This window comes from Polypterus senegalus, chromosome 13, assembly GCF_016835505.1.
Source record: "Polypterus senegalus isolate Bchr_013 chromosome 13, ASM1683550v1, whole genome shotgun sequence".
Lineage (NCBI taxonomy): Eukaryota > Metazoa > Chordata > Cladistia > Polypteriformes > Polypteridae > Polypterus > Polypterus senegalus.
The window spans coordinates 136,148,035-136,169,365 of record NC_053166.1 but is presented as its reverse complement, the minus strand read 5'-3'; the positions used below and the strand labels follow the sequence as shown (position 1 = coordinate 136,169,365).

The 21,331-nt window shown below is 32.8% G+C and overlaps 1 protein-coding gene across 3 annotated transcripts in view; it reads left to right on the top strand.

Annotated features, from left to right (window-relative positions):
- The window catches only part of baiap3 (BAI1 associated protein 3), a 142,611-nt gene that overhangs the window by 53,333 nt on the left and 67,947 nt on the right, over positions 1-21,331 (top strand). For all 3 annotated transcript variants that reach the window (XM_039775309.1, XM_039775310.1, XM_039775311.1), the window contains exon 3: positions 15,487-15,574. In XM_039775309.1, coding sequence (XP_039631243.1) covers positions 15,487-15,574 — 88 coding nt within the window. The remainder of the gene's footprint in view (positions 1-15,486; positions 15,575-21,331) is intronic.

The window sequence follows — 21,331 nt, the reverse complement described above, 5'->3', positions numbered from 1 at the left end:
TTGACTATTTTCTAGCACCACTGTTTGTTTCTAATTTGGACAATAAAACTGCACAACATACTCTAGATGTGGCCTCATTGGCGTGTCATATAACTTGAGATTAACCATTCTTTTCATGTACTCCAGTAAATCAGGCTGTATAACCTAACAACCTATTAGCCTTGTAATTATCTCTATACACTGTCTGGAAGGTAACAGTGAAGAGTCTACTACCACTCTTCTTATAAGTCATTGTTGAAAGATATACTTTCAAGTTTCAAACCTACTTTTGTCAATTAAAATCTAACATTTTTACTTCCTTTGTGTAAACTCTCACTTCTTTTAGTTTGATCACAAAGCTGTCATTTGGAACCTTATCACAAGTCTTCAGATAATCAAGCTACATAATATCATATTCAACACTCTGATCATATGCATTTGTTGTTCCCTCATATAACTCCATGTTAGTACAACCCAATCTCTGTTGCCTAGACCCATGTTGACCATTCAGTAATGCATTTGTTGTTCATATTTATTATACAATATTTGGTTTAATTACTGCTTGCATTAACTTACCCATGCTGTATGTTGTACTTACTGGCTTAAACAAAGATTTGGAGATCTGCATTGCCATGGAAATTCCACTGAACTTGACTCAAGGTTTTGTGGCATGAGGCTAAATTTTAAAAGTTGTCAGTGATGTGGACAATAGAACATTATTCATCTCTGTCTCTCTTCATATTTATGCTAGCTGTGCTACCTGTATAAGACAGGTTAAAATATTAAGTAATCAACATAGACCTCAGTGTTAATGTTTGCAGTGCACCATGCAATTTGGTATGGGATTCGTAAAAGCAGTGTTAATGTATGTGATGCACCATTTATTAGAATGATGAATGCAGTATATTTTACTACTAAAAATGTTTGTAATGCGCCTTCTGTTGGAATGACAGAGACATAGCAACTGGACAAATAAACAGACAGACTCTCAGTCACTTATCTTTTATTTTAAATTGGACACACAGAAACACACACACACACATTTTTATATATATATATATATATATATATATATATATATATATATATATATATATATATATATATATATTCAGAAGAACCGTGACCAAATAAGTCCCTGGATAGGTCCAGACGCCCCCTGGCGGTGGCCACGGGTTCCAACATAACCCATGGTCCTACTGAAAACACTTTGAGCATCCTGGTCGAGCAAGTGCCCCAGCCATCCGCCACAATATATATATATATAGGAATAAACAGGAATATGGTTAGGAGTGAATAAAACTATTTGTGGTAGGAATGGAAGGCATGGGTGGAAATAGAGTGGATTTTTGTTTGGAGTGGATGGGAGCTGGATGAAACTTTGTGTGGGGGGTGTGCTCAGTAGTGGGATAGAATAATCAGTACTGCATACAATACAAAAAGCACCTACTGCAGTTGCCATGTATGTCTGTCCATATGAAAGAACTCATCTCCCAGTTTAAAGATTGGTGCACTTGTTATTCAAAAAATGTATCTGGACAGTTTGATTTTTGTTGAGATATCTCAAATAGAGCATGCTGTACATTGCAAAGCGTTGATGAATTTGCAGACTTGTCTAATTAATAAACGAAAAACAGTGTACAATTTCAATTAATGATTAGTTTTTTGTTTCAAAATTACCTTGAGAAACATTACTTTAACTTGTATATTTTGCATATTTTCCTCATTAACTAGTCTGAAAGTCATTCAGTTAGTCAAAGCTCTGGGGGAGGGTATACACCAGCCAAGCTTCTTTCCAAGCTTTTAGTTATTTGAATAATTTAATCAGCCATTGGGTTTTTACTAACATCAATAGCTAGATGGGGGAACCAATTGAAGTTTCTTTTTCCCTTTCACGGAGTAATATTGATTGTGATTTTATGCTAGTATTGGTTATTTTGCATTTATAGTCTTATTTCCCTTGTTAATTTCTCTTTGTTGTTGATATGTCAGCATTTAGTATGTAACTAAGTGGATTGGTATTATTACCATTGTTGAGAAGAAGGGTGTTGTATTTATTGCACTAAATACATTTTGGGGTGGTTATTGGGGTTTTTATTTTTGAGGATGCTTTTTTTTATTAAAAACTTTTATATATTTTAAATAAGCTTACATTATATAATAATTAAATATTTCTCTGCTGATACAATTTATGGGCAAAACTCCAGATGTGCTCTCCATCCTGGTCTGAATCAGTTGATAATTCTATCTTGTGACTTCAAAAAAGATTTTAACTCTCTGTTAGGTAATTGTTTTAAAAATGGTGTTTAAGAAATTTGACTCATAGACCCTTCACAACTAACAATAGCACATCAATTGATGACACTTTTTATATCACTTGAATTTGACTCTCCTGTCTATGAAAGGTATTTTGACACTAGAAGCATAGTTGGGGCTACATTTTTAACTACATAATCCTGTAAAGTCTTGTTAAAAAGCATGCATACTAATTTATGTAATTGTATATATTATATGAATATAACTTGTTACAAAAATATTAAACAAAAATGTGCTTTTGAAGTAACTAAAAATTAAAAATATACCAACTTTTAGTTGAGTTAACTGAATGTTACATTATGCATACATTTTCCAACTTGTTATGTATTGGGAAACATTTGCTAGTTTACAATCTGTAGAAATTTCCCCTGTAATTTTTGAAAAATACTTGTCAAGGGTTTATGTATGTAATCACCATCTTACTTAAGCACTATAGGGTAAATGTCATCTGAGCCTGGTGATTTATTTAATTTTGGCCTTTGTTTTCTATGGCCTTTGTTTTCTAAGCAGCACTTGTTTTTCTACATTTTTAAATGTCAGGATGGAATTTGTCCTGCCTTACATGTAAAATGCTTTTAAATCTGCTCCACTGCTTCTTGACCATCTCTATACTTGAAAGATTGTCTCAATTTACCTTTTTTTAGTCTTTGTTACAGGTGATCAAAATTTGCCCTTCACAAATTAAACTAAACAGTTTTAGTTTTTGAATAGCCCAGTCTACCTAAATAACATGAATAAACACCTCAACATCATGAATGATATCCTGATTATTACACAAAAATAAATCTAGGCAGGCTTCTCCTCTTTTTGGTGCTTTAATGTGTTGAGTTATGAATCAGCTACTGATAATATCTATGAAATCCTGTTCATGTGCTTGGGTATCCCAGTTAACATTTTGGTAATAAAATTCTCCCTTTGCTATAATATCCCATTCTAAATTAGATTTTTGAACGCTATTAAAAATGTTGTATATTGAAACTACTGTCTGTCTTTGGGGGTCTATCATACAATCCCAATCTTAATTTCCCTAATCCAGGCGGATACACTGGCAGTGTATCACTCTACCGTCATATTTTAATTGAAGCAATCTCTTGATTATGCTTCAGTATCACATCCTTCATCTGTTTTTAGTCTTCGTCTGCTTCTTTCCCTTGGTAGCTGTGTTTGTAATACTCGTTTTAGCACAACAATGTAGTGTTGTTTTGTATTATTTTCATGGTTGTGATTTTTTTTTTCAAATGTCTTCCACAATTTTGTATTATTTTACAGGTACAGCATTTACTTGCCATGCTGTTTGCCATCATGTGGGCCACACTGCATTGCATGTGACATTGCTAATAGCCAATCCTATTTATTATGCCTTTGAGGGAGCAAGCGTTACCCTGGTTTTGCAATTCTGTAATACTTTACTTTGTGATTCTTTTTAGGGACCTATTTGTTTGCTTGGAAGAGAATTTTAAACCATGACAATGGGATTTAGACTTTGATTTTTGTTTTACATTATGATTTTGATATTAAGTTCCTTTTGATCTCAGTAAATGATTCTCACCATGACATTTGACTCCCCTTTATTGAATGAACTGATAAACGGAAACTGAGTGAAGGCTTATAAAGTATGCTGACATAAAGGGGTGGGTCCAGGAGAATGGAAACTGGAAATTATGTCAGTGGTGGTTGGATTGTCAGTCAGTCATTCTGCAGAGGAAGAAAGAGAAAAATGATAAGCACCAACCCCTGGTTTGGCGGATAATCACACTTACTCAATCCCATAAACTATCACCCATGTGCATAACACTACTTACACTTAACTTTTGGGTACAAGTTACATTTGTGGCATTACAGTTTTCCTCATGTCTCTATACAAGTTTTTGGTCTCACTAAATCTTGGAAATTTTTTCTTTTTTTTTTTCAATTTTGTCACAGAGTATCCCACTACAGTCTCTCCAGTTTTTTTTTTAACTTATTCTGATTTTCTTCCTACTTTCCTGCCTCTAGTCCTTTGCCCCTTTGACTCATTCATTCTAATTACCAAAAAAACTACACTTTTCTCAACTGCTGTCCAGCTTCACTTTTCTATTTTTAGCCCCTCCAATATAGTCGCAGAACATATATTGACTTTTTGATCTACTTTTCACCCCTCTGTCACCCAGCAATTTCTAAACTTCCACTGGTACCTCATATTCTTCATCTGCTTTCTCATTCTTAAATACTGTATATTGCTATATGTATCTCTATAGCTCTATAGATAAAGTATATGTATACCTACTGAAGACCACAGTCTTTAACAAAAAATGTAAGTCAAAAGTTTTCATATTATTTTATTTTTGTCATTCATGTATTGATGTATACTAAAGTAAAGGGTATTGTATATGATTTTGCTGTATTTATACAATGGTCTGTTACTGGTTCTGCCAGTTATGATCCTTGTTGCATAAATCTGAATTAAATGTAGAAATTTAACTGAACAATGTTAATAACCTGAATATACTAAATTATTGTGGCCATTTTTTCTTAATATTTATGCATTAACTTGATTTTTATCTATCCTGTATGTTATGAAACCATCTTAATTTCATGTATTTTTAAGATGGGGAAACAGTTTTGAACATAGTGTTGAAAAATGATGATTAACAGCTTAATCGGTGTCAAAGATAACCTTAACTTATGCAGCGTCACACGATTGTAGTAACGATTGGGACTTATAGTTTAAAGTCATTCTCCTACTCTCTAGATCACATTCTTAAATATGTTAGGCACTTTTTAAAGGATCTAGTTAATACAATTTGGAGTTGTAGGGACTAGAACCTGTCATGGGAAACACTAGGTATAAGGCAGGAACTAATTCAGGATAGGCCACTCTTTTACCACAGGGTTTCCTTGTACACACATACTAACATACAATATATGTCTTTATGATTTTGGAGGAAAAGTGAAGTGCTCAGAGAAAAGACCCATGCAGTCACATAGAGATAATGCAAATTTCACACAGACAGAGGCCATAGGGGTTTTATACCAGCTTCCTTGACCTATTAGGTACTGGCCATTAATAACTGCTTCACAATAATTCCCTGCATGTATAATATTATTTTCTTTTTTTATTCTAAACATCTGCTGTTTATGTCAATTACTCCTTCCTGTTTTTCCTTTATGAATGTAAATCTGTTTTAAGACAAATTATCATTTTGTAATATTTGGAAAGTGAAAAATCCGTTTTCTTATTGTAAAAGAATGCTTGTGCTACCATTGTTGTTGAAAAAAAGGTTTCACCTTATGTGTAGAAAAGTGTTGCGACAACAAAACAGAAACTAATAATTTACTCTCTTGATTGACTGATTTATTTATTAGCTAGTGAATTTAACTGTTAGAAAGGAAATCAAATTTAGGACCAAAGCATTATCTGGTTAACTTTGAAGAAAAATATTAAATGTCACACAGAATTTTTCAGATTTTGTAAACCAAATAAAATGCAATGTGTTCCTATCTAAGAAGCACTTGACAAATTGATCACTTAGTAATGTTATTTTAGGACATTTGCAAGAAAAGATCAGCCTTAAGCATAAACATAGACTGCATGGCATTGGTTGGGCTAGTAAATGCAAAGCCACATCAGCATTTTCACAGTATTAAAAAAATACTTCATCACTGAAAGATGAATGATATGTTGTATAAAACAGGCATGGAGTTAAGAATACATTTTAAAATAAACAGCTATAGAAGATAACAATAACAAATGCTCAGATATATTCAAATTTGCACCAGAACTGGTAACAGAATTTTGATAAGTTTGCAGTTTGCTTTTTGTGATGTGTAGTTTCAGCTTTGTAGTGATGTTTAAGTTGGGTTGTGCACCATCAAGAATTGTATTGTATGTGGTTTTTAGCAATTATACTGACAATTTAACTCAACCCACATGCTTGCCTGAGTGATAAAGCTTACTTGTTTATTTGATGACAAAGATTACAGATTGGGCACACACTTCTTGAATTCTTGTAGCCGAATTCTATCCCAAAGCCATTGACACATACCACAAAACAATCAGTGGGAGACTGCACATTTAAACATCAGAGAAAAACAGCAGTTAGCTTTTTTAACCTCTTTACATAAACAGCTACGAATGTAGAATCAACACCATCAAATAAGAGCATCTGGTAGAACAAGAACATAGACAGTTTCTTGTCTGTGGCTGAAATATTGACTTTCCAACTTTGTCTAGGTGCTGTGGCACAGATGAAAGGTCCAAAAGGTGGATGGCTTGATTAATTCAATTAAGACAACACTCAGATAGTAAACCATTCTAATTGACAAACATTCCATTAAAAATTGAGCAGCTCTCTTTTTACCATTTTATTCAAATATCATTTATAGGAATTAGTCCAAAAAAATGTTAAATTTTCTGTTAAGTCCCTTTTCCCCACTTTCTCTCTTTAACTAGAATATTCCAGGAAATTCTTGGTTATGAGAAAGTTTTGTGCTTGATTCTTGCTGTAATCTTATTTTCTAGTTTATTTCTGGATATGTATATCTTAAAAGGAGCTTGCATAAAATAATATAAAATCTACTTTTAATTATGCATGTACACTTAAAAACAGAACCAGCTCATTTATTTAGGTGAACTATTTAATTGCCTAGAGTGGCAATTCAGCAAGGGTGGTGATGTATTATACAACCTATAAGGAGCTTGATGGCAGAGCACTCCACCCAACCAAGCTCTGACTTATCATACCAAACAAGTGAGAAATGTGACAATCACAACTTAGGCTGCTGACTCCAGAAACTATAGTTCTGGTACCAGTTCCAATCAGTAGGGTGAAACGTTGTCAATCTACAGTAAATTACAGCATGTTGAAAGAGAAAGAATCAATCTGTCTGGCTACAAATACAATATGAAGAGACGGTTGAAAAAGCAGGCACACCAAAAACACAAAGACTCATTCTTAAGATGCATTTTCTTACTGTCTCAGACAGTAGACAGTGTTTCCTCACCATTCCCATCACAGTGGTTCCTCCACATTACAGTATTATAACACAGGGCAGTCATAACTGACGAGTAAAATTTTCATAAAGCATTGACAGGCTCTGACCATGAAGGTTGACATGCCCACTTCTTTAAAGTAGCATAAATGAAGTAATAATATTAACTAATGTAATAATTCTTTTTTTTAATTTTTTAAACATTCTACCAATCTTGCTTGTACAAAAACATTTCTTTGTAGACTTCAAGTTTGAGTTTGTTAACACTCGTATTAAACAGTGCATTACTAATGCTGGTCATCGTGTTTGTCTTATTACCCATTTACTGATTATTGAATAAAGAAGTGCCATAGTGCTACATTATTTACTTCGTGAGTGCATGGGCAGATATTGGACTTCATACGGATTTTATTTTTTATTGTCTATTGTTTGCAATATTTAAAGTCAAAAGGGGCAGCACTACTGTGTTTTATCTGGAGAAACAGAATGTGAAAGACAAGCTCCAGCAGAAAGTCACATACCTGTACATGTATGGCTAACTACTTAAAACTTAAATCACAATAGCATTATAATTCTTCATTATTTTTCTAGCATACTTCAACTTCCTCTCTTATTGTGTTTAATTAGAACCCTTGCAAAATTAATTTCACAATCACGCAGACACATTCACATATGGCTTAGCTTCATACATGGATTGAGTGTTCCAGTTGTTTTTCCAGTCTTATTATAGAAGTACAACATTTACCACTGCTGTCTTGGCTAGCTATAATCAAAGTCCTAGTGTCTCCAAGAGGGATTGTTCTTGAACATTCTCTGCCTTGCTGAGATAACTCTAATTGTAGGTAATTGTAGCCACTGGTTATAAAGTACAGTATTCTGGAAAATGTATATGATCAAAATGGTAAATTCTATTAAAATAATGTGACTTTGGAATTTTAGAAAACCTCTACCAGAAAAAAATTGATTACATTGCAGTTTACAGAGCAATTAAGAAGCATAGGTCACAAATGACAAATAATGAGTATGAGTAAAAAAAATATATGAGTTACGACTGCAGTCAGATGTTGCTGAGAGGCTATTTTGGTATTTATTTAAATCAGTCAGATAGATGACACCCTTGAATTCCCCCCTCCCTCCAAACATATAAGAATTTACAATTGGACATATTTTATGGTAATGCTTATAAAAGAGAAGCAGGTGGTGGCTGTGAGAAGCGGCTTGAAGGGTTATGCGGCAAGCAAAGCTGGTGCCAACATGCTGGAGACTTTGGAGCTTGCAAAGATTCTAATGATGCTGGCTCCTGAAGGAGTTGTGCGTGGGTGTGGGAAATGGAACTGCTGATTATTATAAACTGTTAATTGCTATATTTATAATGAGAATAAAAGCCTAACTTCAAAAGGAATCATGTGTTTAGTGCTTTTAGTTAATTAAGTGATCTGTTAGGTAGGGGAGTTGTACTGAAGTTTCATTACATGTTAAAGTATTTTTCCATGTACTTTACAACTTCTTATAGAAAAAAAATCACACTGTAATAAAAATTGAAAAAAAATTATAATTTTCAGGCCAATTGGCTGTGAAAGAGAGGGTAGAAAAAAAAACTTGGGCATGTATATTTGTATTTTGTGATACAAAGCATCCTTCGGGTTATTAGATATAGAAAAACAGGCGATGAAAGGAAATTATTTCTTTTTATATTTAAAGAAAAATTTTATTTTCCTGGGAAGTAAATCTGTGAATAGAAAAGCAATATTTTGCATCTCTGTTTTTACAATGGTCATTTTAAAATACTTTTAACCTTGTACTGGTCAAGATAGCTATCATTGCATCTTTCTTTCACCATGATCATTGTTCTGTACTTTTCAACAAGTATATGTGAAACAACTGTACAGAAGTTGTAACAGGAAGTCTCTTAATTTACTGTCCTTGAATTTTAATTTGATAAGAGTCTACCGTGAATTTAGACATTTTTTCTGATATGAATGTTTTTTTTTTGTAATATTTCCACGTTTTTTAAAGTTTACTTCCTCCAACTTAAAACAGTCAGTCAGTCATTTTCCAACCTGCTATATCCTAACACAGGGTCACGGGGGTCTGCTGGAACCAATCCCAGCCAGCACAGGGTACAAGGCAGGAACAAACCCCAGGCAGGGCGCCAGCCCACCACAGGGCACACAAACACACACACACACCAAGCACACACTAGGTACAATTTAGGATCGCCAATGCACCTAACCTGCATGTCTTTGGACAATGGGAGGAAACCGGAGCACCCAGAGGAAACCCACGCAGACATGGGGAGAACATGCAAACTCCACGCAGTGAGGACCTGGGAAGCAAACCCCGGTCTCCTTACTGTAAGGCAGCAGCGCTACCACTGTGCCACTGTGCTGCCCACCTTAAAACAGTACAAAAATTAAAACCTTTAAAAAGAATTATATGCATTCATTTCTATCTCAATTGATTATGGTAGTGTTTTATTATTAATGCATTAATTTCACTCACTTCCTAATATATAGTTAATTCACACCATGGATCAACATTAGAACTAAGAAGTTTGAACATATAATTATATTGGCTTTTGAATGGATTTATTGCAGATTTAAAAAAAATTCTCCTTTTGACATACAGTATACAGCCTTAAATGACCTAGCAGCCATCTACTACCTTCTAGAACTTTCACACTGTAACATCAAAATGCAGGTCTGCCAGAGATTCCAGTGATTAAAAAAACCTACTGTCTAAGACAGAGCCTTTAGCTGTAAGGCAACCATTCTGTGGAATGATCTTAATGGTCAATGTTGAAATCCACCTTCTTAGCATTTTAATGATGACTGAAGACTCAGTATATTAGTCTACCATACACTGGTTAGAGCTACTTCTGAGGATATTTTGGTTTCTTTTGAATACTTGGAAAATTTGTTTCTATTTGACAGTTGTGCCTCTGTTGTTTTCTTTATTATCTTTGCATCCCGTTTTGGTACTTGATGTATTCTGGAGTGGCCAGGAATGTATTCACTAATATTTAAATGTGTCTACGTATTTCTGTTGTTTTTTTAGTAATATGTAATGTTACTGCTGTATGAAAATTTAATTTGTTACATGTAAAAAGTATCAGTTAAGTTTAAAGTATACTGTAGTAAAAGGATCCATTTTTGCTAAGTTTAATGTAATCATAAACCGACATGCATCCATAAAACAGAATCAAATAGGTAAAACATTGATTATATCTTTCAAACATACTGAAATTTTCCATTTGATCACTTGAAAAGATTGAAAAGATTTTTTACAAGACATATATTTAAACAACCCTTGGAGTTAGTTGTTGTTGGAACAGATCTCTAAAAATTAAAAAATTCATGCATTTTTTTACCCAAAGTAATTTTTCTAGTTAATATTTTCAATGTTTTATCAACAAAGACTAAACTTGATACATAGTTCAGTCTTAAGGTTCATAAACTCATTTGGTGAATTCATTAATATTCTTTACTGCCCCACCTTCAGGTTGTTCAGTAACATAAACCTACAGATAAATGTGCATGTGCATAATAATAAATGTAGTACTTTTTTGTTTTCTACAGTTTTTATCTCCTGTTTATGTCATGCTACACCTCAAGTGACTGTTATAACTATTTTTGTGCAGCACATTAAATAGCATGTTGCTTCAAGTGCTAAGTGAATTCAGTAATAAAATAACAAGTAAGCAATACACCATCTGATAATGAGGAGGTTGAGGGTTTTTGCAAAGTACAGCTAAATTAATTTGAGCCAAAATATAATGATAAGTATCTTGTCAGCTGAATGAAGCAAGTGTATCAAATATTTATCCTGAAGACACCTTGATGCTGCTCTAACACTGTAATTACATTTCTTAAGGAAAACAATAATGTACAAAAGAAAAAAATGCACTAATGAGTTAGAGGAGTTAACGTGTTCAGTTGTGGGCATGCACATTTTTGCCAGTTCTGTACCTGATACAGCTAAATAGTGAGCTATCCTTCACAGTATTGCTGATTTTTCCAAAAGAAGCACAGTATTCTCAGGAGTTAAATATTAAAGCATAAAATGTTGTCGCCTTTCATAGCATACACCAAATCAGGGCTTTGCTGTTTTGTTTATCACACTAATCTATACATGCAAACTTATTTTTTCTCTCAGTATAATATGCTATATGAATATTAAAGTACCCTGAAAAGACTCATCTCTATAAGTTTAAGATTTGGATAAATGATGTTTGAGAAAAACTGTTTTTTTTAAAAGCATCTATAATTATGTGCAAATTCATAAGATAATAAGCATATCCAATGGTTGTGTCATTGTATACATTCAGCAAATTGAGAAAATTGAGCAGAATAAATTTAAACCATTCAGTATTTCAAGGGCTGATATAGCAGTTCTTCTTAATGTTATTAAACATTGAAAATTCATGAAAAAGAACATGCAGTCGATTTATAAACACTTTTTCTGATGTTTTGTTGTACACTCTCTCAAAGAAATTATCACTGGCTCTCAATAAAAAATATTGTATCCACTAAGAAACCCCTACCTACCACAAGTCTACTATGTAAAATTGTCACTGGGAGCATGGTTAAAGGATTCTCTGCCATTGTTAAGTCTGCTGCAAAGCAATCTTACATTTAAGCAGCTGGACATAATAGCATGGTACAACTATCCAGTGCATATTAAAGATAAATATTATTATTAGCAAAATATTGCAGCTATTAAATTGTAATTTGTTGATTACCTTCTGTCTCACAATAAAATAATTTGAAATGTGCACTTCTCTGAAAAACAAGTAAAAGTGGAAAAAAACACTTGCGGTATGTTAATGAAAGCTAAGCTGTCTGCTGTCTGGCTGGTGTCTAGCTGGCAGCCATGTGAAGCTGTTTCTTATCAAATATGGGAAATTCCTCTGTTTGTGAAAGTGTAAAGGGCTTCTCTGCTTTTGGTTTCTCAAAAGCAATAAGTGGAATCTGAGGCAGTTTTAAAATATGCGTAGGCTATTTTCAAGTGTCTGATCTTCTTCCTGAGAATAAATCATACCGCACATGATGACTGCTGAACAGATGCATCTGTAAAGAAATCAAAGAAGTCACATAAAAGAAATTCCTGTTTCAAACCATAATTTCAGAATCTCCTGCTCCCAAAAGTGACATTTTCAACTTGCTTTCCTTTTTCTTTGCAATCTGACAAATGAATCTTGAAAACAGTCAAGAGAGACCGGGCACAATTTAATTAAGTGGGCTTCCCTTTAAAAGCAGCTTTGGCTGAGGTGCGTAGGCAGGAGGCTGTTCCTTAGCAACACAGAATGGAGATGCAACTAAGCAGGAGAGCCTTGTCTGTCCAGATGGCTGGCCTGCCAGATGTATAAATAAAGTTTATTGGTCTAAAGGCATGTGATTGTAAAACACTGGAAAGTCAGACAAATTAGCCAATCCAGAAAGATTAGTGAATAAAAATATAAAAGGACAAGTTGCATTTTATTATTGCAAAACAATGGCAACGTATACAAATCAGCATTTTTTTCCAATTCCCATGTGTACTAGGGCATATAGTACTTCAGCCCATTTCCTGTTTGAATTGAAAAAAAACAACAAAAGTAGCCAGGTGTTCAGGTTCTGCCTTGAATCCTACCTATTCATTAAATAAAATCAACAGGTTCCCACCAAATAAATTTTGTTTAGTTTTTTCATAAACACAGCAAAGCATAAAGAAAACCTATTGTACAGTCCAGAATTGACAAATTCTGTTGCAAGACAACAGAGAATATTTACCAATAAAAAATTCTGCATGTCACTGATCAGATTGGTGATTTGCAAAAGCTATTCTCTTATGTGTGCTTTTCATTTCTTAATTTTACATTTATCATGTTGTTTTAATAAAACGTATCCTATTCGCTTTCTTTTTAAAATAATAAATTTGCTGTAGAAAATCAAGCTACCAATTCAGTTACTGAATGATATTTTATTGTGGCCTAGACAATGTCAACTAGTATACCTATGATTTCTATATGCAGAACTGTTGAAAAACCTGATGAAAATAAATTGATAAGTGTACCTTTGTATAGAACATAGGTATATTCTGACTTGGATAATCCTGAAACAGTATCCATTAAAAGCAAGCAGAAATCCTGACAAAAGACTAGTTGAGATTATATTTTGTGTACAACTGAGTCATTCCTTTGGTAACATCTGTGGAGCCCCTCCATGTAAATTAGCAATCACAAATACAACTCTGTTTCCAAAAAAAGTTGTGACACAATGTGAAATATGAATAAAAATGGCATTTGATGATTTGCAAATCATGCAAACACTATATTTAATTGAAATAGTATAAATGCAACATACCAAATGTTGAAATTGAGAAACTTTCATTGTTTTTTGAAAAATATATTCTCATTTTAAATTTAACTCCAGCAACATGTTTAAAAAAATTTGGGACAGGGGCATGTTTACCACTGTGTTACATCACTTCTTTTAATAGCACATTAGGGAGCGAGAAGAGCAATTGCTGTAGTTTTGAAAGTGTAATGTTGTCCTGGTCTTGCTTGTTATAGGATTTCATCTACTCAACAGTTTGGGGTCTCCTTTCTTGTATTTTTCGTTTCATAATGCACCCAATATTTTCAGTAGGTGACAGGTCTAGACTACAGACAAGCCAGTTTAGCATCAGAACTTTTTTACTGTGGAGCCATACTGTTGTAAGTGCGGTTTTGCATTGTCTTGCAGAAATAAGCAAGGCCTTCCCTGAAAAAGATGTTGTCTGGATGGCATATATTTCTCCAAAACCTGTATGCACTGTATATCATTAAGCATTAATGGTGCCTTCCTGGATGTGCAAACTACCCATGCCACATGCACTAATTCACCCCCTTACCATTGTAGATACTGGCTTTTAAATTATGCGCTGATAACAAGCCAGAAGGTGCCCCTTTTCTTTAATCCAGAGGACACAGCATGCATGATTTCCAAAAAAAATTCTAATTGGACAGTTTCCACTCTGTCTCAGTTCATCTTAAATGTGCTCAGGCTAGGAGAAGGTGGCGGTGTTTCTGGATCATGTTTATATATGGTTTCGTCTTTGCATGGTAGAGTTTTCATTTTCATTTGTGGATGCAGCAGCAAACTGTGTTCGCAGGCAATGGTTTTCAGAAGTGTTCCTAAGCCTATGTAGCGATTTTCATGTCTGTATTTAATGCAGTGCCACATGAGGGCCTGAAGATCACAGCCATCTAGTATTGATTTTCAGCCTTGGCCCTTGAATACAGAGATTTTTCCAGATTCTCTGAATATTTTAGTGATAATACTGTTTGTACTCTAGAGTTTGAAATCCCAAATTCTTTGCAGTTTTACATTGTGGAACGTTATTCTTAAATTGTTACACTATTTGCCCATGTAGTCTTTCACAGAACTTTTCCAGCCTTCTGTCCTAACATTTTTTAAACATTCAAATTCAAAATGATCATATATTTTTCCTAAAACAATAACACTTGTCAGTTTTAACATTTTATATGATGTTGTTGTTCTGTTTTCAGTTAAATATAAGTTTTCATGATTTTCAAATCACCACATTCTGTTTTATTTACATTTTACACATCATCTCAACCTTTTTAGAAACAGGGTTGTAGAATGTTTTTGTAGAACTCACCATTTGTTTAATAACATTACAATGGAGAAACAGTAATTATCTTCGGCTATTAATGCTTCATGTCATGTGTCTGCCTTAGAGAATGTTTTTTTTTTTTTTTGCTTTTAATTTTAGTGTTTTATCTTTGCTTTGTCCTTTTGTTCACCTGTCAATTAATCACTTAGGGTAAGATCCATTTTTCTTATGTCAGTTATTCATACAACATTTCCAGGAACACAGGAACTGATAATAATCTGTTTTCAAAATGTTAGGGGACATTTTAGATCCTAATTAAGACCATACAAGAGTTTGCAAGGATCTTATTATGAAGCAGTGACTAACCAACATATATATTTAGATAACACCTATTGTACCATATATAGTTATTTATCTAGCCATGTGATTAAAAATACACCTTGGAGACCAATTTAAACCTTGACCATTATAGTTTTGGAATTTACAGACTAAGTTGAAATTGACAAACTGTATAGAGTAAAATGCCTAGCTCTCTTTAATTGTTTTATGTTTTTCAGAGTGTAAATATATTATCTCAATGAAATACTCATAGTTTCAAAGTTATATTTATAACTTTTTCAGGAGTGATCATGATAATGGCGAATTTTTTGAAAGACTGAAAATCATTCTTCAGAAACAGGAGGCCATGCAACGTTCCACTCGCAGTGAGGTATGTGAGAGGCAATTGAAGATTGCATCTTTCTGATTCAGAAATGGATATATACGTGTATTAGTATTATGATCCTTTCTGTTTTGTCATGTATGGATTGGGGCAGATAAATATAATCATGGTAGTCATTATCATCCTCTGGTACTCATTAGGTCACTAATATTTTCTCCAATATGTTTAGCTACCTGTTTGATATTCTGCTTAAATTTCCTATTATTTTTATTTCTCATACTATTTAAATTGGCAATGGAGCTAAGGTTGATCACTGCAATAATAAAGACAGTATAAGTGTTCTTGTTCACTTTGAACAATTTAAGTTTAAATTGACTTCAATAATCCTTATAATGCTTTCTTTTAACCATCCTGTGACTTCTGCTTTTCAATCACCTTTTCATGGATTTGCTTAAAGTGTTTGTTTGTCACACCATTAGTTGAACCTTCCAGATAATGTGCATTTATACTACTAACAGTTGAAACCCTTTGACTACAGACAGATGATCTCCATTTAACTAACTAGCTGACTTCTTAAAGAATTTGGCTGCATCAGTGATGGTTTAGGTGTGTTATATTTTGTTATACTTATGAAATCAATTATTTGTGTTTTATATTTGTAAATAATGTAGACAACATTGCAGAGATCTATTTTACTATGACATTAATAACTATTTTTCTGTTGATCAGTGACAAAAAAAAAAAAATCACCTTCACTGTGAATAAATGTTTTAAAACAATAAAATGTGAAAACTTCCAAGGGGTAGGTTCTGGCCTCCAGAAAGTTTCTGTGTTAAATTGTTCCACATTTTAAAAATAAAATGCTTTTAATTCTTCTCTCAGATTTTATTTGCATATTTTTATTCTTTGCTAAAATGTTTTAATTATGTGAATGGAAGAGTGTCATTACATAACTCTCATTTCATAATATAATGTTATAAAATCTAAATTGTAACACTGTAAATACAAATCCATTTTTGTAATTTTGTAACAGAGAGAATCAAATTATAATCCATCCAACCCACTAAATCCTAACACAGGGTCACGGGGGTCAAATTATAAGGTATTACTTATTTGCAGATTCTCCTTCCAAAGGCTTGAGTTCTCTGCTTCCCTACTTGAACATGTGTCACTTTTAGTAGAAAGACTGTTTCTGTTTAGAATTTTCAAGAAAAATGCTTTCAGTGGTGGTCAAGAAAAATTTCTCAAGGCTGAAGTTCTGGACAAGCTTATTTCACTATACAAGTTAAAAGATGCAGCGATCTCAAAGTAGAATTACCAACCACCTTCTTTTGACAGTATCCTATCTGAGTTATTTTTAGCACTGTTGTCCATACTGACATTTTTAGACTCTATAAATTGAAGGGAATTGATTTTTAATGATTATAGATAGAACTTAATTTATCCCCAAAGGGAAATTAGACTTTTTGATTATCCATGTTATCCTGATGTGTCTTCAGTTAATATCAGTAATAATCAAATACACTAAATATATTTTTAATATGCTAGTGACATATTGCTGTATTTGATCAATTTGTTAGTAACATAAATGTTCTATTTGATGAATATGATGCATTTTTAGGAAATATGATAAAGTCTATGTCTGTGTTTTTCGGGATGCAGTTGAATCCTGCTTCTAGACAATTTGTTTTTCTGCCTTTCCATTTGCAATTTTCTGGTTTTATTTATTTAAGAATTAAAATTGTCCTAATTGTTGGTCCACACCAGCAATTCATTGCAAGGATGTATTTCTATAATGCAACTGAATATTTTGATTAAATAATGTCTTTATTAAACCTCTCAATTTTATTTGGAAGAATACCTGCTTAAGAATATGCTTTGAAATTTAGAAATAACCAATTTATTTACAATCTTTCGCTTCTTCAGTTCACTTCACTTACTATTGGCCTTTTGAACTTAGAAGAATTTTGGTCTGGTTAGTCCCAATTCTTCAGGTTTCATTCTGTGGACAAAACCAAAATTACAGTGCTCAGGCTGAAAGATTTGCCTTTTTCAGTTAAAACAAAGAAAACAATTATCTTTTTGTCTAAGACTAGTTATGGCTTACTCACTGAAAGAATGGAATGAATGAAATAAAAATATAGGTCATTTAGTCATTTTGGTTATGTTTGTGTGTTGTATACTTTCCTTAATTAGGTTCCAGATGTTTTGCATAATCTCAGTGATCATCTAAATCCAAATTCAGGACATCTTTGATGAAAAAGGGAATCTCACTTTTTGGAATATATTAATTTATTTTTTCATATATTTATTTATCTGTTTTTGGAAACAAAACATTATAACAGAGCACAAATCAGTTAGACAACAAATAATCCAACCCTTACTCAGCAATTAGCTCCTACCTGACAAAGACAACAATGCAAAAAGAAATATCTAAAATAGTTCCTTGTATAGGATAAAACAGCATGTACATAGAACTTGCATAGAAAAATGTTGTGCCTACTTTTACTTTAAAATGATATTAATGAGATCTTGCCAAATTCTGATAATGTTTTTAATAGACCCTTATAAAAATGTTTTTTTTTTCCCTAATTGAGATACATGTATAGAACACCAGTTTCCCATTAGTTATAGACAATATATTGGGATTCTTCCAGTTAACCAAAAACTTATCTAGCCTAGTAATACAAGTGATTAATGACATTGCTCACAAGTTGCATCTTGTCCTGGGTACATTTTGAACAGTTAAGATACAGTGTATTCAATCAATTACATTTTTTTGTTAAATTATAGTGTACTTGGAGCATATTGAACTAGAATATTTTTTTATGAACGGCAGAGTTACACTCTTTTTCTGAGATTTTTATTTATTTATTTATTTTTTATTTTATTTTTAATTAAAAGATCCCATTTCCATTGTTCCCTAATAATAGTAAAAGATACATTTCTTGCTTTTTTAAAATACATTTCTGAAATGCTGCTTCAAGCTTACACATCCACATCAACCAGTATTTCCTCCCAAACTGGAATCAGTAAAAGGTGTTAGACTAATTTCAGCAAAGTTCCTCATTTGTGTACAGAAAAAGTGTGTAGTTCAAAGATTAAATTTAGAACTTAACTGTTCAAAGGATGCAAATATATTCTAAATATTCTGTATGGATCTATGTAATCTGCAATCCCAATAGGAAGTTACCATGTATAGGGTCAATGTTTAAAAACTTCTTTCCCTTAAAATTTGTTATGTTAGTGCTATATCTTTGTTAACTTGACAACCACATGATGGCTACTATGATAATATTGACAGGAGAACAGAGCAGAGCTTACAGGGAAGATTTAGAGCAGGATTTATTTTCCTTTGCAAACCAAGCAGATGTAGATTCATAGACTTTTGCAAGTTTCCAATATTTAACTATACAAAAATGTGATTCCCAGTAATAGGACTAGAAGACAGTTATTGCCATGCTTCCAACTGTATTAGATCTCCATACAGTTACCTTTTTGATGACTGGGCATTTTGAATTCAATATAAATGATGGTACAATTGAGTCTGAATTATTAATGAAAGTTTTGTTGATTTATGGATTCTCAGAAAGAAATATAGGAGCTTTGTAAAATATTCATTTTGACAGTTTTAATTCTGGCTTTTAATGTAAGTCGGAGGGAGGACCTTCTATTAACACCTTGTTTGATATTTTCTATTGTACTACTAAACAGGGCTTAAAGAGTTTCCTTGTAATACATATCACTGGATATTCAAACTGTTCTGATACAATCAACAGAGAATTCACTGGAAAAATCACTCTTTTATTTGATTTCATTTTGAATTCAGAGTTCTTATGAAATTCTCCAAGGAGATTTAATATTAATTGTATAGATAATTGAGGGAAAGAAATATACCACCATATCATCTGCATAAAGACATATTTTTTATTCAAGGTCTTTAATTATGATCCTATTTATCTGTTGTTTCTCCCAGAGATGAATAGCTAATGGGTCAATAACAACTGCAAAAAGCATTGGTGCTGATGTACATCCTTGTCTGGTTTCTCATTCTCAATCCAAGCTCATATTATTAATTGGCTGAGGCTTCTGGACTTGTGAAAAGTAATTCTATCATGTACATATGTTGGGGGAAAACCTACATTTGCACATGTAATGTCTGTAAAGGTATGTTTCAGTGCATTTGAAAAAAAGATCATAAGAAGAAATGTAAATAAAAAGACCTTGTGTCTGAATTCAGATGGCAGCCAGAAATCGAGGTCTTGAAACATTGCAAAATGTTATTTTTTAATTTCATGTAAGAATGTCAATCGCTAAGCAGCCTAGACTGAATTTAAATGGTGGGGATGAATTCTCCATATCCCAAAAGCTCATAATACTTCAAATATAACTAAAAAAATAAAGTGATCACCTCATAAAGGCACAGTATTGTTGATAGATATCCAACTCTACTTAAGGTTTTTCATGCATCCAAGGACAATAAGACTTCTGGAGAGTTAGGTTCTGTAAATAAGTATATTACATAAAGAAACATTGAAGATGGATACTAAGTGTCCGTCTTTAATTAATCCTTTTTGCTCTTGTGATACTACAGAGGGAAACACTTTAATGATACTTTTAGAAAAAAAATAGGGCAGTGCCTTAACATCATTATTAAGTTGTTTTATTGGTCTGAATGGTGTACATTATAGCAAGTTTTTATTTTTCATTGGAAAAACAAAAATTTATATTTGGTTTAATGTTTTGGATAGACTTTTATTTTCTGTAGCTTCTGTAAACATTGTTAACAATAATGGCACTTAATGAGCTGAGAACATATTATAAAATTTTACTGGATAACCATTTGGACCTGCAGCTTTTCTGCTCTGCAGTGAGTTTATGGTATCTTGTGCTTCAGGTTTTTTCAGAAATTTATCAATCTTTTCTGCACAGATAGCATCATGCTGTGGTATTTTTATTTCAGCAAAAAAATCCTTATCTTGAACCATGTGTTCTTTACCCTGTGAAGAATATAGTACTTGCAATACTTCATAAACTTATTAATTATTTAATTGTTCTTCCTAAGTTTATTTCCTATATTATTAATCGGCATCATTGCATTGCAAATTTATTGATATGTATTTATTGAGCTACTATCTTTTTTGGCCTTTTCTCCATATTCATTATATGGATGTCAAGATCTGAAAATAAGTTGCTCTTTTTCTGTTGTAGTCAGGAGATTAAATTCCTATTGAATGGTCAACTAATCAGTTCTGATGTTTTTTACTCTGCAATTCATTTTACAAGAATCATGTAAGATAATTTGTTCCCTTTATAACAAATTCTCACTTTCTTTGAGAGTCCCTGCAGGAACCTCTGGGGACGCTTTGGTCTTTAAAAATATATTTGCATGGATGTGCATTTTAATTATTCCTTCTTTGGATTTAATGCTGACTAGGGGGCTTCGCCCCCTGCTCGCTTTGCTCGCCAACCCCCGTGTTTGGTTTTCTGGATACACACTTTTAAGATTTTTTTTCTTTAAATTGTTTCTATTTCATTATTTTCACTTTTTTTTCAGAACTTCTGTAAAAACAATATTTGTAATCTTGCGAGTCCCAACGTGCTGAATCTTTTTAATGAGGTCAGTGAGACATGTGTTTAATGACTTTGTACCATAATTCAGTATAGGTTTCTCTGTTTGAAATTTTAGCACTGACAAAACGATCTACATCATCAGCAGTTAATAATTTTTTTTTTTTTACAAAGTAACCAATAAATGCATGTGCGGTAAACTCTGTTTTTGTAATTGTCAAGATTCTTTATTTG